This window comes from Chiloscyllium plagiosum, unplaced genomic scaffold (assembly GCF_037043375.1).
Source record: "Chiloscyllium plagiosum isolate Xiang-an unplaced genomic scaffold, Cpla_swu_hap1 HiC_scaffold_32, whole genome shotgun sequence".
NCBI classification, from domain to species: Eukaryota; Metazoa; Chordata; class Chondrichthyes; order Orectolobiformes; family Hemiscylliidae; genus Chiloscyllium; species Chiloscyllium plagiosum.
In genome coordinates, this window is record NW_028270170.1 from 37,178,943 (window position 1) to 37,197,361 (window position 18,419).

The 18,419-nt window shown below is 41.1% G+C and overlaps 1 protein-coding gene across 5 annotated transcripts in view; it reads right to left on the minus strand.

The window, feature by feature from the left end:
* Positions 1–13,990: 13,990 nt before the first annotated feature.
* fmnl1a (formin-like 1a) overlaps positions 13,991–18,419 on the minus strand; it is a 264,044-nt gene continuing 259,615 nt past the window's right edge. For all 5 annotated transcript variants that reach the window (XR_015752517.1, XM_087977926.1, XM_087977925.1 and 2 more), the window contains one exon: positions 13,991–14,495. Coding sequence is in view for 2 of the 5 variants with exons in the window: in XM_087977925.1 (XP_087834051.1) it covers positions 14,392–14,495 (104 nt within the window). In the remaining 3 variants the exon portion in view is untranslated. The remainder of the gene's footprint in view (positions 14,496–18,419) is intronic.

The following is an 18,419-nucleotide window of genomic DNA, read 5'->3' on the forward strand; positions in this document are numbered from 1 at the left end:
GTGAGCTGGTCTCTGAGACAGAGAATTCAATTGGTCTTCAACTTGGACCATTATTTAGCGTAAAGAAAATGTATCCATCCATTACTTGAGATCAAAAGCCTCCAGCCCAGTCTTAAAAAAAAAATCTTTAGTTTCCCGTTGTTTGTAATTTTGTTTAAATCTTTGATCTATGTCAATACTCAAATGACTGCCTGTGAAATCTCAAAATGAATCTTAAAAACCAACAACCCTAAAAATACACAGTTGATAGACCAGAAGATGATGGCTCAATGTTTCAGATGTGGTTTCCCCTTTAATGAAAACTTCATCCAAAGCTTTATCCATATTTAGGAATGTAATAACCTGTTATGTACTTACGTAATTCCCTTCACTGTTTGATCTTTTGTAATTCTGTTTCTGATATATCCTGCATTATTAACATGCCCTCCTCTTCTCAGCAGTTTAGAAATTTTACCCTATTTATTGATAGCTACCACCTACCATGTGTTTATGAAAGTCCATAGTCTTCCACTTTCATGCCAATATCAGCTTGAAATAAATATGTTCAGTTCAAACATTACTATCTTACAACATAACTTGACCACTTTCAGAGCATAATTTGCCTTGCAAGCATTTCAACAGCCAGGTTTCCACCTTCTCTGTGTTAATGACAACTGCAACTCTAAACTTGTTCTGGAAAATAAATTGGCTATCATTTTCTAGCAACTCTATTAGAACAAAGAAAATTTACAGCCCAGGAACAGGCCCTTTGGCCCTCCAAGCCTGAGCAGATCCAAATTTACTGTCTAAATTCCTAAGCATCTGTATCCCTCCACTCCCCACCTACTCATGCATTTGTCCAGACGCATCTTAAATGAATCTGCCTGCTTCTACAACCTCTGCTGGCAACGCGTTCCAAACACCCACCGCCCTCTGTGTGAAGTACTTACCACATGTATCCCCCTTCAACTTTCCACCTCTCACATTGAAAGCGTGACCTCTCGTCATTGAATCCTTCACCCTGGGAAAAAGCTTGTCTCTATCCACCCTGTCTATACCCTTCATGATTTTGTAAACCTCAATCAGGTCCCCCCTCAAGCTCCTTTTTTCTAATGAAAATAAATCTAACCTACTCAACCTCTCTTCACAGCTGGCACCTTCCATACCAGGCAACATCCTCATAAACCTTCTCTGCACCCTCTACAAAGCGTCCACATCCTTTTGGTAATGTGGCGACCAGAACTGTACACAATATTCTAAATGCGGACGAACCAATGTCTTGTACAATTTTAACATGACTTGCCAGCTCTTATACTCAACACCCCGTCCAATGAAGGCAAGCATACTATATGCCTACTTGACCACTCTATCCACCTGTGCAGCAATCTTCAGGGTACAATGGACCTGCACTCCCAGATCTCTCTGCCCATCAACTTTTCCTGAGGCTCATCCATTCATTGTATAATTCGCTCTAGAATTAGTCTTGCCTAAATGCATCACCTCACATTTTTCTGGATTGAAAACGATCTGCCACTTTTCCACCCAACTCTCCAGTCTATCTATATCCTCCTGTATTCTCTGACAGTCCCTTATGCTTTCTGCTACTCCACCAATCTTTGTGTCATCTGCAAACTTGCTGATCATACCAACAATGCCCTCTTACACATCATTTATGTATATTACAAACAACAGTGGCCCTAACACTGATCCCTGTGGAACACCACTGGTCACCTTTCTCCATTTTGAGAAACTCCCTTCAACTACTACTCTCTGTCACCTGTCGCTCAACCAGTTCTTTATCCACCTAGCTAGAACACCCTGCACACCATGTGACTTCACTTTCTCCATGAGTCTACCATGGGAAACCTTATCAAACGCCTTACTAAAGTCCATGTATATGACATCAACAGCCCTTCCTTCATCTATCAACTTGGTCACTTCCTCGAAGAACTCTATTAAGTTGGTAAGGCACAATCTCCACCGCACAAAACCATGTTGCCTATCACTGATAAGCCCATTCTTTTCTAAATATAAATAGATCCTATCCCTTAGTACATTCTCCAGCAATTTTCTTACCACTGAAGTCAGGCTCACTGGTCTGTAGTTACCTGGAATATTCCTATTACCCTTCTTGTACAGGGGGACAACATGACCTACCCTCCAGTCCTCCGGCACCTCGCCCGTATTTAAGGATGCCACAAAGATATCTATCAGGGCCTCAGCTATTTCCTCTCTCGCCTCCCTCAGCAACCTGGGATAGATCCCAGGGGATTTGTCCACCTTAATAATCTCTAGCCTACCCAACACATCTTCCCTACTTATGTCAACGGGATCCAGACTAATCAAACTTCTATCTCTAATCTCAACATTCATCATGTTCCTCTCTTCAGTGAACACTGATGCAAAGTAATCATTCAGAATCTCACCCATTCTCTCAGGTTCGACACACAGCCTTCCTTTGTTATCCTTTAGTGGACCAATCCTTTCTCTGGTTACCCGCTTGCTTCTTATTCTTGAGAGTTGGTTAATAGTTCAAAAGCACTGAACAGTCCAAATACACAGGTCAAACAGGAATCTGGCTCATCCTCCACAAGTGCAACCTTGAGGTTATGTTTAAAAATATCTCCTTTTCTTTGACCACTTTGTCAAAGTTAGTCAATGACCAAGTATCTTTCTCATTTAATTAGAACACACCCAAAATTAAAATGCACGTAAATTAGCAATAATAACCAGTTTCCAAAAAAAGCTCTGGTAAATTTCAAAACTCAGGAAACATAAGTTTAGACTACTTTCATGCTTTTAAGAACCTGCATTTAAAAATCTCAACTTTTAATATAACTGCCATCAAAATGCATTGGAATGAACTGTAAATAATAAATAGCTCTCATTGATGACGTGGTAAAAAAAATCAAAAACCATAATTAAGAGATGAGAAAAGTAATCCTCTTTCCTGATTCAGTTGAGATTTTGCTTGCAGTGTTGAAAACTCTGAATGAGCATAATTGAACAAAACAATAGTGTAAAAGTCAAGGCAATTAAAACACATTTCTCTTGCTAGAGGATTTGATAGAAGGGTAAAAGTGACTGAAGGGTCTTGGCGCTATTGTAATTTTGTTTTTAATGGACATGCACCCAAAACACCATGAATGTTTACACCACATTGTTGATTTGTGCCCAGTTTACACATGCAAATGCAAAGGGATTAAATGCTCGATGGATTTAATTAAACCATGTTAGCACACTGATTGCTCTGTGGGTGTAGAATTCTTTCATACATCATTCCAAGCAGCAAGCATTGTTTTAAAATAGCACAAAATAATTCAGGACAAACCATTTGGTCTGCCACTCACCAGAGAAATTTAAAACCTTTTACAGGTTCTTAAAAATGAGGAAAATAAGTTTTGAGTTATTAGAGACTGCATTGAAATTAGAAACCTGCTCCAATCCTGCTAATTAGAAAGATGTGCATTGCATTGCTTCAAATGAGCTAGAATGGTTATATAATAATTTGATTTCAGAATCAGCAACTAAATGATTATACAAAAACAGTAAGATGCCACATTGTCGACTCAGGTCGATGGTCAGAGTAACTGGGATCAATAGCAGAATGGATAAAGAACAACAGAACAGAAATCAGAAAGATAAACAAAACGAACTGCAGATGTCGGTGATGTGAAAAAAGAACAGAAATTGCTGGAGAAACTCAGCAGGTATGGCACCATCTGTGGAGAAAAAACAGTTGACACTTCACTTTCTGTGACCCTTTATCAGAGCAGAAAGAAATATCGGTATCATTCCAAATTTGGCTGATAGCGCCGAATTTTTATATGCACTGTGAAAGTCACATTTTTGAGTTCAGTTTTTTTTTGCATGAGGTAGGATATCGACCTCTACACGAGTTGAAGTGTTGAAATTCATGCCCATACGTTGGGACTGTCAATAATAACAATGATGACTGGCTGCTGGCCGTGGTGCTGAATTTACTGGACAGATTTTTCAGGTCATCTGCAGGTATTTCTTAATATATACAATCAAAAGTGAAACAGACGCCCTAGACTGTTCCCTCCAACTCTGCTCTGAAATGAACACCAGATTTAGCAAAAAAAATGAACTGACCAAAATCAGGAATCGAGTCTTACTTGAGTACATATGGTAGTGTATATAAGGGAAGACAGCAACAAAATAAACAATGACATTCATAAAATTCGAACATTGAACATCGTAGAAGCATAGAATCCCTACAGAGTGGAAACAGGCCATTTGGCCCAACACTTTCACACCCACTCTCTGAAGAGTAACTCACCCAGACCCATTCTCCTACCCTATTACTCTACATTTATCCCTGACTAATGCACCTAACCTACACATCCCTGAACACTGTGGGCAATTTCGCAAGGCAATTCATCTAACCTGCACATCTTTGCAACATAGAACAATACAGCAGTCCAGGCCCTTCAGCCCTCAAAGTTGTGCCGACCTTTTATCCTACTCTAAGATCAAACTAACTTACATACCCTTCATTGTACTATTATCCATGTGCCTATCTGAGAGTTACTTGAATGTCCCTAGTGTATCTGACTCTACTGGGAGAAAGTGAGGTCTGCAGATGCTGGAGATCAAAGTTGAAACTTTATTGCTGGAACAGCACAGCAGGTCAGGCAGCATCCAGGGAACAGGAGATTCGACGTTTCGGGCACAGGCCCTTCTTCCTGAAGAAGGGCCTGTGCCCGAAACGTCGAATCTCCTGTTCCCTGGATGCTGCCTGACCTGCTGTGCTGTTCCAGCAATAAAGTTTCAACTATCTGACTCTACTGCCACTGCTGACAGTGCATTCCATGCACCCACCACGCTCTGTGTAAAGAACCTACCTCTGACATCTCCCCTAAACATTCTTCCAATCACCTTAAAATTATGCCCCTTCGTGAAAGCCATTTCCGTCACGGGAAAAGGTCTCTGGCTATCCACTCTATCTATACCTCTCATCACCTTGTACACCTCAATCAAGCCATCTCTCATTCTTCTTCGCACCCGCTCCCTCAACCTTACTTCATAAAACATGCCCTCCAGTCCAGCAGCATCCTGGTCGATCTCCTCTGCACCATCACGAATGCTTCCAATCTTTCCTATAATGAGGCGACCAGAACTGAATACAGTATTCCAAGTGTGGTCTAAATTGGGCTTTTTTGAGCTGCAACATAGCCTTGTGGCTCTTAAACTCAATCCCCCTACTAATGAAACCCAGCACATCATTAACCACCCTCTTAACAACCTTATCAACTTGGGTGGCAAACTTGAGGGCTTCTATGGACATGGATCCCAAGATCCCTCTGTTTCTCCACACTGTCAAGAATCCTGCCTTAACCCTGTAAGCTGCATTCAAATTCCACCTTCCAAAGTGAATAATTTCATACTTTTCCAGGTTGAACTCCATCTGCCTCTTCTCAGCCCAGCTCTGCATCCTGTCCATGTCCCATTTCAACCTATAACAGCTCCCCCCTGCCCAACAATACCCAAAACTCCACCAACCATCGTGTCATTGGCAAACTTACTAACCTACCCTTCCACTTCCTTATCCAAGTCATTTATAAAACTCACAAAGAGCAGAGGTCCCAGAACAGATCCCTGCAGAACACCACTGTTCACCGAGCTCCAGGCTGAATACTTTCCGTCTACTATCACCCTCTGTTTTCTATCGGCCAGCCAATTCTGTATCCAGACAGCCAAATTTCCCTGTATCCCATGCCTCCTTACTTTCTGAATTAGCCTATCATGGGAAACGTTATCAAACACTTTGCTAAAATCCATATACACCACATCCACTGCTCTACGTTCAAAATACAAAGTATTTTGTCGCATCCTCAAAGAATTCAATAAGGCCTGTAAGTCATGACCTGCCCATCACAAAGCCATGCTGACTATCTCTAATCAAACTATGCTTTTCCAAATAATCAGAAATCCTTTCTCTCAAAATCCTCTCCAACAATTTGCCCACCACCGATGTAAGACTGACTGGTCTGTAATTCCCTTTCTTGAACAAGGGAATTGTTCAATGACATTTGCCACCCTCCTGTCATCTGGTACTACTTGAATGAACAGTGAAGATGCAAAGATCACAGCCAAAGGTGTAGCAATCTTGTCCCTCCCTTCCCATAGCAACCTTGGGTATATCCCGTCTGGCCCAGGGCGCTTATCTATCCTCATGGTTTTCAAAATTTCCAGCACATCCTCCTTCTTGACATCGACCTCTTTATGCGTGTCAGTCTGTTTCACGCTGTCCTCACAAATGACAAGGTCCCTCTTACTCGTGAATACTGAAGGAAAATATTCATTAAGGACCTCCTCTACCTCCTCTGACTCCAGACACAAGTTCCTTCTACTATCCCTGATCTGCCCTACCCTCACACTGGCCATTCTCTTGCTCCTCACATAAGTGTAGAATGGCCTTGGGGTTTTCCTTAATCCTACCTGCCAAGCCTTTTTCATGCCCCCTTCTAGCTCTCCTACATCCATTCCTCAGTTTCTTCCTGGCTACCTTGTAACCCTTGAGAGACCTGTCTGATCATTGCTTCCTTAACCTTAAGTAAGCTTCCTTCTTCCTTTTGACTAGATACTCCACATCTCTTGTCATCCAAGATTCCTTCACCCTACCATCCCTTCCTTGCCTCAGTGGGACAAACGTATCCAGCATTCTCAGCAAGCACACCCTATACAACCTCCACATTTCTGTTCTTCATTTCCCTGAGATTATCTGTTCCTAATTTAGGTGCCTCAATTCCTGCCTGAAAGCATTGTAAGACCCCTCCCCCAATTAAATACTTTCCCACACCATCTGCGCCTATCCCTCTCCATGACTATAGTAAAGGTCAGGGAGTTGTGATCACTATCATCGAAATGCCCTCTCACTGAGAGATCTGATACTTGACCTGGTTTGTTGCCAAGCACCAAAATTCAAAATGGCCTCCCCTCTAGTTGGTCTATCAAAATATTGGGTCAGGAATCCTCCCAAGACAAACCTGACAAAATCTGTTCCATTGCAATTATTTGCACTAAGCAGGATGTAGAATAGATATGTAATTGGCTAAATAATTTCTATACAGTTACTTGCAGGAAGAACATTAAAAAGAAAACATGCGCCTTAGAAAAGAATTTATAAAGCAAAGAACTGCGGATACTGGAAGTCAGAAACAAAAACAGAAATTGCTGGAAAAACTCAGCAGATCTGGCAGCATCAATGGAGAGAAAGCATAATTGATTTTTTTGGATCCAGTGACGTTTCTTCAGAAAGGAAGCGATTTAGAAAGCAATACTGGTTAAATAAGTTATTTTTAAAAAGCAACAAATGAAGTACAGGTGTCCATGTAAAAATGAAACCAGAGAAGGAATATTAAACTGTGCAGAACCTTGGATGGACCACTCTTGGTGTAGAGCTGTCATATTACAAGAAGAATATAAAAAAGATGCAAGATAAGATTTAGGAGGGCGATATGAGGAGAGGTTGTCCATGATGAAGAATATTACAGGCTTGGCTGTATTCCAGGGAAAATAGACGTTTTGAATTTGCTAAGATTGCAAAAGGGCTGGGGGACAGGGAAACGTACAGCAAGTCCTCACTTAAAGTTGTCACTGTGATTCTTAGAAGTTATAACTTTAAGTGAAACACTAAGTGAAACATCAGCTCCAAAGACAGTTAAAGTTGGAGTTAGTCTCACTTGGGTATTGCTTGCTTGGAAAAAAATGTGGGTTGAAATATTGTAATGTAGATGTGCAGTATTGTATATTAATAGAAGAAATAACTTGCAAAATAAAATTAATCACTAAATACAACCTAAACAATGTACAGTTAGATACTTCAGGAAATTTCTCTGCAGAAAGCAACTTTAAGATATTAAGTTCAAATGGTATGTGTGCCTACATTTGTCTTCAAATAACTTTTAAAATCATGTAAATTCAGAAATATGGAAGAAATGTGGTATAAATGAAAGAACTGTAAATATGTGTCAAAATCACTCTTACCTGATGAAGTTTTAATTGATCAGGCTCCACCTAAATGGTTGAAACTGATCAGTCTGCGTAGATCTATTTGCGGAGAAAGTGAGGACTGCAGATGCTGGAGATCAAAGTTGAAACTTTATTGCTGGAACAGCACAGCAGGTCAGGCAGCATCCAGGGAACAGGAGATTCGACGTTTCGGGCACAGGCCCTTCTTCAGGAATGAGTAGATCTATTTGCACCAAATAACTTTGTCACTAGGTGGAGGACTGGAGTTCAGTACACAATCAGAATGGGAACTCCAAGAGAAGTGGACATTGCAAACTTGAAAGGTAAGAACAAGGTGCAAAGGATGATGGTGAAGAGATACTATGGGCAGGGGTAGGAACAGGGGGACTTCAGGACTGAACGTGAGAGAGGAGAATCAATAAAAGGTCTTGTCAGCAGACAGGCCACAGAACAGTAAGCCTGTGGCAAACAATGCTGAATTGAAACATACATTTGTTCAACCATGTTAAAGGAAAACAATGATAACTGAGTCAACTTTAAGCTGTACACTCGTTCCCACTTGTGAAGCAGACCAAAATGAGTGGGTAAATACAGATCAATCCAACAGGGAAATCAGAAGAAACATTTTTATTTTTGCTTAAAAATACACTTTTATGGGATGTGGGCACCTTTGATAGCGCACGCCATCTCTAAATGTCCTTGAACTGAAAACCTTGCTAATTCATTGCGGAGGGCGGTTAACTCACAATACTGTGGATCTGGAGACAGATGTGGCCAGATCATGTTCGGATACAAATATTTATGAACCAGGTGAATTTTAATGATAATGATGGTTTCATGGTTACTGAAATTGATTTATGATTCCAGATGTTATTGACTGAATTTACATTCCTCTAGGTACTGCAGTGGAATTTGAACCCATGTCCTCAGGATGTCTCTAGACCCAAGAGTCTAATGACATTAGAACAACTCTGTCTCCCCGCGGAACAAAGAGCAGTTGAAACATAGACTCATTTACAGAAAAGAAAGCTAATGACACAAATAAATACAGAAGGGCATGGTGATAGGCTGGAATGAAATAGAATTGGAGATAGTTTTTGTGGAGTATAAACACCAGCTTGTAACAGATGGGCCAAATGGCCTGTTTCTGTACCATACATTCTATGTAATTACATGTTTAAAAAGAAACGTTGAAGCAATAATTTCTCTACAATTTCCAGGGTCTGCAACAAAAGATCTAGAGGTTTCAACAAGGCAAGTCAAAAAAAGTCTTTCATATTTATTCAAAATGTTAAAGATGATTTGAAAATATATGCCATTTACAGTAAATAAAACCCTTCCTTCAATGTTAAATAATCCCATCAACAACACAGCAAAGCTTTCTTTGAAATACAGACATTTATTATTAGTGCATAAAAAAATTATCCATTCATTTTTTGTATAGTCTCTGAAATATAATGTACGCATTTCTTTTACAATCCATTTGTACACACTTCTTCTTGTTGAAGTTTACACTTTGGGTCTTGAACTGGATTCAAGCATGTAGAGAATTTGTTCTGAATATTCTAAGATGCAAAGAAAAAGAATAGTGGCATAAAAGGCCTCTGCTCAAACAGGGCTAAGACCAATGTAAGCATGATCTACTTATGTCATATACTCAGGGCAATGGGACTGATGGGCTGCTCAGCACTGCCTGTTCAGATCTGTCAGGATCAACTAACCACCAGGCCTTGTGGAATAAAAATAGAACATGTTAGAAAAACCCAGCAGGTTAGGCAGCATCTGCAAAGACAGAAACAGAGTTCAGCTTTTGAGTCTGTGTCTGCATCAGTTCAGCCACATCCGCTCAATTTTTCCAACATTTTTTGTACAGATTTTAAATTTCTAGCATCCCAAGGATTTTTGCTTTTGTTCAGTCCACATAGACTGTGGTTGAGGCATTTTTTTCTGCTTCAGAATTCTGTATTTGATTTCCTATGACACAAAGTATTTACAAAGTGAGTTATAAAATACCATATTGATTTGTATATAGAACTGCCTTACATAAAAGCCACACTCTAATTCAATTCCTGTGCAGAAAAAAAATGGCTGCTTCTAAAAAGCTACACCATTAAATCAGACTGATTTCTTCACCATTTTAAAACACTCCACGCTTTTAAGTGGTTGAGAACTTTGTGGGTAGTCCATTATAAATAAGCCAATGACTGACCGTCTTTTCTAGCTCAACAGAGATCTGCAAAATGGTGACCATTCAATGTCTACAGGATCATCAACATTAAAATGTTTCTTAGGGAAACCACAGTACATAAAGCCTTGTGCGTCTCATCTACAGCTCAGTCATCCTAGATCAGTCCTGTTCTTCAATAAGGCTTCTAAATTCCTCTATCTCTTTTCTGTGACATACAGCAGTCTTTTTATCCCCATTATCTTTTGCTTGTCCACACAGATTTTCTCCTCATACTCAGAGGGATATTTTAGTGAGCTTAATGCTTTGGCTTCGACCTTCACTAGAGAGTCTAGATGTGCTGTCAAACTAATTTGGACTATTTGAATGGGCTGTGAACACCATTGCAATTGGCACTTCCCACTGAGACAGATTCCATGCAAGATGTTCAATGCTTTTACCACATGTTAATTAAATCATTCCTACTCATTCACCTACTCTACCTGAACCTTCCTCTTTCTGTCCATACCCCAGGTTTACTTTGCTCTGTACATTTTAGCATCATCTCAATTTACTTCAGCAATTCCTCTCTCAGCCACGTGTTTGTTACAAAGACCTATGGGCCAATACTCAAATCCGATAGGAGGCAGAGTATACATGTGTTAATAAAACAACGCATCTTGTCCACATCCCGCACCTCTGCCCTCAGACCCAACCCCTCCAACCGCAACAAGGACAGAACGCCCCTGGTGCTCACCTTCCACCCTACCAACCTTCGCATAAACCAAATCATCCGCCGACATTTCCGCCACCTCCAAACAGACCCCACCACCAGGGATATATTTCCCTCCCCACCCCCTCCGCCTTCCGCAAAGACCGCTCCCTCCGTGACTACCTGGTCAGGTCCACGCCCCCCTACGACCCACCCTCCCATCCTGGCACTTTCCCCTGCCACCGCAGGAACTGTAAAACCTGTGCCCACACCTCCTCCCTCACCTCCATCCAAGGCCCTAAAGGAGCCTTCCACATCCATCAAAGTTTTACTTGCACATCCACTAATATCATTTATTGTATCCGTTGCTCCCCATGCGGTCTCCTCTACATTGGGGAGACTGGGCGCCTCCTAGCAGAGCGTTTCAGGGAACATCTCCGAGACACCTGCACCAATCAACCAAACCGCCCTGTGGCCCAACATTTCAACTCCCCCTCCCACTCTGCCGAGGATATGGAGGTGCTGGGCCTCCTCCACCGCCGCTCCCTCACCACCAGACACATGGAAGAAGAACGCCTCATCTTCCACCTCGGAACACTTCAACCCCGGGCATCAATGTGGACTTCAACAGCTTTCTCATTTCCCTTTCCCCCACCTCATCCTAGTTTCTAACCTCCAGCTCAACACTGTCTCCTTGACTTGTCCGGACTTGTCCAACCTGCCTAGCTCATTTTCCACCTATCCACTCCACCCTCTCCTCCCTGACCTATCACCTTCATCTCCTCCCCCACTGACCTATTGTACTCTATGCTATTTTCTCCCCACCCCCACCCTCCTCTAGCTTATCTCTCCACGCTTCAGGCTCTCTGCCTTTATTCCTGATGAAGGGATTTTGCCCGAAACATCGATTTTGCCTGTCCTCGGATTTTGCCTGTCCTCGGATGCTGCCTGAACTGCTGTGCTCTTCCAGCACCACTATTCCAGAATCTGGTTTCCAGCATCTGCAGTCATTGTTTTTACCACGTGTTAATAAAAGGCAGGCCACCGATATAGACTTAGTTTAACACTATCAGAAAGTACCAATTTCCTGGTTTTGCTGTTGAATCTATCCACGTCTGGACTTGGATCCTCAGGGGCTGAACAGAACTGGTCAGAGAAGCATCAATTATCAATAGTTCGTCTCCAAACATAATTTCTATTTTGTCTATGCTCGGTGGCAAGTTGTAATCACTGGACAACTTGCAATTATATAGCACTATTAACATAGCATAATCTTCCAAGGAATTTCACAGGAGTGTTTGCAGTCAAAATCTGATCAATTTTCATAGAATCCAGCTGAAAACAGCCAACTTGGTTAATGGGATGCCAAATGGTCACACAGTACAGTTCTCATTGCTTTGAGTCCTTTCAGCTTACCTCCCTGTTATGTACAATGAATGGAAACACTCTCCCCTTTGCCCTGATGCCTACACAGCCAGGCGGGGTGAAGGCAAAGCAAATATACAGGAACTCTCCTAACCCCTTCCATCAATCCCTCCTTTGCATTAAAACAAGATGTGGTGATGTGAATGGGACTGAACTGAATACTTAATGATAATTTAGAAGTAAGATTTACAACCTCATGTACAACTAGAAAAAAGAGGATTTACATTGATCTGCAAAAATTTTAACAAGTGGAATTACTGCTGCAAGAAATAATGCCACAATTTATATTTTCAAGTGTTTTCTACTACTAACATATCCCTTGTAAAAAGTAAAAATAAAAAATGAATAACATGCAGATGTAAAATCAGATTTATCCAAAGGCTGTTGATTGCATTGGATATCAGGGACTTGGTAACTTTGAAATGATGTGTTCAGCTTAATCACAACTAGAAAGTGACTAGATTGTGTATCTTAATGATTATCCTGGAGTGTACATCCAATAGCTTTAATCAAGGACACCCTGAAATTCAGATCGGGTTTTCTTGGCCTTCTGTCATAACTTTCGGACTGGATGAATTTTTGTAGGTGCTGATGCAAATAGTCAGATCCCAAGGGCTTTACTGTAGCAGAACCTTTGGAATTCAGGGCTGCTGACTCCAAAATTCTGAGATGGTCTTGACACCAATTCTGACAGCAGCTCATTTTGGTTTTGTTAACTTTCTCCCTTCAACTCCACAATTACAATCTGGAGTGAGAATGGCCTGAATTTCCTCTTTCCTAACCCAGAGGAACCCACTCACATTTACAGATATGTCCTCTGGCCAAGATTTTTAACTCACGTAAAAACCAGCTCGCTTGAAAAGAGTTAGAAATCAGGCTCGAGATACAGCACAGATCAAGAGCAGGGGAATGCAGCTCATTTCTGTGCCCTAGTCGCTACTACATGGAAACGGTGTTTGGAAGATCATCTTGGTCATTTGTTGGAAAATCTCTTTTTTCAGCCTTAATCTGGAACTAAATGTGAAAGAACTACTTTTGTACTGACACCTGAGGGCTACATATCTAGATATGGAACGGGTAAGTGCTGAACTGCTGTCACAAGTTAGTACTAAGACATACTCCTAATTTCATTGATGCGTTGGAGTTAACTCATCATAGTTTCAGCTCTTTAGAGCTTTATTCAGTCTCTGGGTGAAGCACCCCTGAATTTCAGAGCTGGTTCTCTTTAATTCTGCCATAACTCTTGGAACAGATCAAGATGGTCAGCCTACACAATCGCAATGAGTTCTAATCCAAATACTCCTATTCTTCATAGCATTAGAGGACTTTGAAAAAAAAGATTATACAGATACATTTTCTCATGGCTAATCTATAACCAGTACAGCCAAATACAGTCCTGTGTCACTGAATGATTAGCGATTAATCACCTTCAGCAAGTGCACCTTTTATAAGTAAACCTTGTAAATAAGAGAGATCGCTATAAACTGGAATTAAGATGCCACATCTTAATGTCACAGAGTCCAGCCCATCCTGTACCCTGAATTCAGTTTTTAGTCTCCTTGTGATTGTCCATATAGCAGTGAAAATGCTCCTGATAATTTCTGAGCAATTTTTAATTACTGCCTCTCTAGTCTTAAATGCAGAAGATGCAAAGCAAGGTGGCTAAAGCAGTGCAGATATGTAAATAACACCAGTTAACCAAGAAACACCTCCAGTTTTGCTTTTATGGTCATTAACCAGGAGAAACCCACTGGGGACATGGTGTTGGAGGGAGTCAATGTGGAGTCCCTTCACCAAGGGGGAAGTGACAGTCACATCATCCCCCTTTAATTTCCCATATATTCAAGAATTCTCAGTCTTTGTTACTTCAGCTATATGTGAAATGTTGTATCCTTAATCCCCCTTCACCTTGGGTCCTCAAAGACATTTGTACTGGTAAATTATCTACATCAAGCAAGTGAATTACATTGTGTATACAAAAGGGGTCTGTTACTAAACTGGGAATACAGCTTGGTATAAAGCTTTGGCTGAGAGTAACAACTGGTACCAGTTTCTTCACCCAGATATTTATCTGAATCCCCCCACCCTCTCCCCTGACCGCTCAGGCAACTGGTTATAACGAGACTTCTCCGGATACACGAAGGGTCTGTTCGTCCATTCTCTTCCGAACACTTTTCCTCATGGCATCTGCTCGTCTGTATGGCTGGTTGCGTAGATCTGTGGGAGAAAGGTCAACATGGAGTGAGTCAGAGCAGAGAAGAGGAGGAGGAAATCTGCCACATGAAAATTCCCCTTCCTTAACCAAATGAAATATCTACACAAAAGTCCAATGATAATACTTTTTAAAACAGCGATTTACCAAACTGAGGTGCGAACTTAACTAATAGCATAACTGACTGCACTGAAAATCTATCAGAACTAACATTCAGTAAATAGTGGTCAATGCTCAAATAGTGACGCTCGTTCCAGATTCCGAGAATTATGGGATTACATCTCAGTCCAGAGATTTTAGCATAAATTCTAGGTTGACACTAGAAGTTACACAAACACTAGGGTATAATACATCATGTTTATTCAAAATCAAAACACTTTCGGAGCGCTCCTCCTTCATCAGGTGACACTATTGTGTAGTACTGAGGGAATGCTTCTCTGTCAGAGGTTTTGCCTAATGGATGAGACGTTAAACCCAGAATCCAATTACACTTTAAGAAAGAGAAAAATACCCACTGCCCTATTCTGAAGGGCAGGGAAAGTTAGTTCCAGTCAGCAAACATTGCTGAAACAGGCAATCCAGCTAATTGTATACCAATTTGTGTTTAATTAATGAGGTGAGCATTATTTGGAGTTTGATTTGAGTAGTTGAAAAGAGGCATTTGCTGAAATTGGGTTCTGGTTGAGTTAGGAGGTGTAACCTTGTAATGGTTCAGCCTGTAAATAAATGCTAAACTAAGTAAAAAGTTAAAAATCACACAATACCAGGTTATAGCCCAACAGGTTTAATTGCCTCCAATTAAACCTGTTGGACTATAACCTGGGTGTTGTGTGATTTTTAACTTTCTACACTCCAGTCCAACACCAGCATCTCCAAATCAAAACTAGGTAAAGATTGGCTCCAGCTGACACTCTTTAGTATATCTAGTCATTATCTGTGGGAGGTTGCTGTGCACAAATTGGTTGTTACCTTTCCAACATTACAACAGTGATGGTGCTTCAGAAGTATTTGGCTGTAAAGGAGTTTGGTGAAAGGCACTACACAAATGCAAAACTGTGGTCTTTTACAGACCAGACTCAACTCCCTGGTCATTGTTGAATTCCCCTGATCTTAAGCAGGGAAGCTGTTGTTGGCTGCTAAGATTGGCTTCATGTTATTGGAATGCTGAGCATAATAAAACAGCTGGGGTTGCAATTTCTGTTTGTCATTGGTATGAAAATTTGAATATCAGGGAAAGTGAGATCAAGTCACTGAAAACCACATTAAACCAAATGGCCATTAGGAGTGTTGCTGAGGTATCATCAGGTCCTTTGAACTAAAACAAGAGCCACAAAGTAAGAGGAATTAGAAGAATTAGATTCTGTTATTTGGAATGTGTATAAAAAGGACAGGTTTTCCCTCCAATTATCAGCACGTTTTGATATGGGTATTGTTCCTAGGAAATTTGCTGAAGCACAACATTTCTTATCCAAATACCAAAGTTGGGCACTGAAGTTTTTTTGCTTGAAACAAAACAGATGAGTGAAATCCAGCTCTGAAAGAGGACAATACTTAATTCATTGAACAAAAGGAAGCCTCACCGAAGCCCATTGATTGCTGTGTCCTGTAGCAAAGATGGGAAACATTTGAATTAGTGCATTGTCACAGAGGGCAGATTGGTGGCTCATCAGTTCTATCAGGGTCCACATCAGTCTTGACATGGAACCAATCAATTTCATTAGAATCGACATGTTGATAGTATTTTCCAAGTGGGGCACGTGTATTTTCCCAGATGATCAAAATTGGAATTTATCACCTTGACTATAATTTGGCACTGGGCAAGGGCTCCTTGTGATAGCTTGCTATCACCAATCATTTGCTTCTGCACTGCTTTGGGCCTATGTAATGATTAGGCATTGCAGAACATGCACAGAAGAGGAACTGTTCTTAAATAACAAGCAGGTTTATTGCATGATATTGATAAGTGCGACTACATTTGGTCAGACAGAATTATGCGTTCCTTACGATCTGGTACAGATCTACTCTGTCTTAAAGCTAATCTCCACCCACAGACAGTGTGTGCCATCAGTGAAAAGACAGGACCCAACGTCACATAAAGTTTAACCACAGCAAGGCAATTTATTTTCTAAATGAGATATTACCTAATAAGTTCAAAGATGTGCAGGTTAGTTGCACTGGCCATGCTAACTTGCCCATAGTGTCCAGTAATGTGCAGGCTAGGTGGATTAGCCATGGGAAATGCAAGGTCACAGGGATAGGGTCGGAGGGTAGGTCTGGGTGGGATGCTCTTTGGTGGGTCGGAGGTAACTCACCAGACTCTGGTTCAGGAGCCTGAACCAGGTCTATCAAATGGTACTTGGAAAGTACCTCATAAATCTCCATATCCACCCAGGAGAGGCTCATGTCATCTGCAACCACATTATCCAGGATTCTTCCGAAAACAAGATACGAAAATTACACTAACCGTACAGGATTATTAATGATACTGATAACAATGCAATATAGTAGCTGTCCAAGGCACATTATATGCATACCTTTCCTGGACAAAATCAGGACTTGCGACAATCTTTTCAAAGACAAAGCTGCCAAGCAAGCTGACAGGAATCATACAGAGACAGCTTTAGTGGATGCAGGATGGAACATGATTAGATACCTAAGGACCTTCAGCAGAGTGAGGTACCCGAAGCCAGGTAATCAGGGGAGTGCTAAAGGCTCTGCTTCAAGGATGCTTGCAAGCATGACATGGAAAACCAGAAATACTGACTATTGCACCTGGGAGTCACTGGCTGGAGAAAGAAGGAAATGATGGCTCCTGCTGTGGGCTGCTTCCTCCAGCACAATGTCCAGTGGTCATTGTAACTTGGCAATAGATGCCAACACTGAAATAAAATCCACACGCAGCTTCACGTGTGTCACATGTAGCGGAACCTGCCTCTCGAGGATTGACCTTTGTTGCCAGCAATGGTGCACCTGAACACTCTTCACCTCAATGGTTGTTTGCTGTGTCCAGCATCTCTCAAAAATGGAAGGACACCAGCATACAGCAGTCATTCCAGACAAAGTCTGAAATGGATCCTGAAGTGGTGTATTATCTGTCCCAGTAAAAATAAACGCTGGAATATTCATCAAATTAGAATCTGCAATATTTGATCTATCAGTCAAGTATGTCTTACTGGTACATTATTTAAAATGTACAGTTTATATTAATTACAGTGAATCATCCTCCAACAAACAGGAAATGGAATTAAAGTCACTATCATCTTACCAGACCATTAGGCTACTCCCTCATTAGAGAGGGGGAGGATTGGTGGTAGTTTAACCAAATGACCTGGGGAGAGGTTGAGAAGGAAAGTGCTTCAAGGTAATCTCAGCCAGCATAGGAATTGAACCTACATGTTGGCATCACTCTGTATTACAAAGCAACTGTCCAGCTAATGAGCTAAACTGACTCCTTATGTTAACAATAATTGCACCCAGTGAAAGGTTTCCTTTTCTGTGCCTATTTATTTTAATGCAGGCAGCCACATGGGACTTCAGTGTTAATGATGCCAAAGGCACTTTGTTGCAGCTACACACGTGCAAGAAGCACACCCCTTAGTGCTTTGGCACAAATAAACACAGCCTCCAACCACACTGCAGTACTCTGACCAATAGTGATTCCAGTAAATTGGGTCTCATGTTAACCTCATGTACAGCTACTATGAGAATCTATCTACAAAATCAATTTGTTTGAAAACCATATTGAGTCCTACCGATAAAATTTGATCCTGAACAACTACTTGATCTGACGCTACACTACATTCACACAAGCCAGTCAGCCATATTTGAAACAACTTCGATATTTATATTAATATCATAGAATAAAATGATTGCACAGCCAATCTGTATCATTCTCAGATATGGAAACAGACTCACAGAAATACTACTGA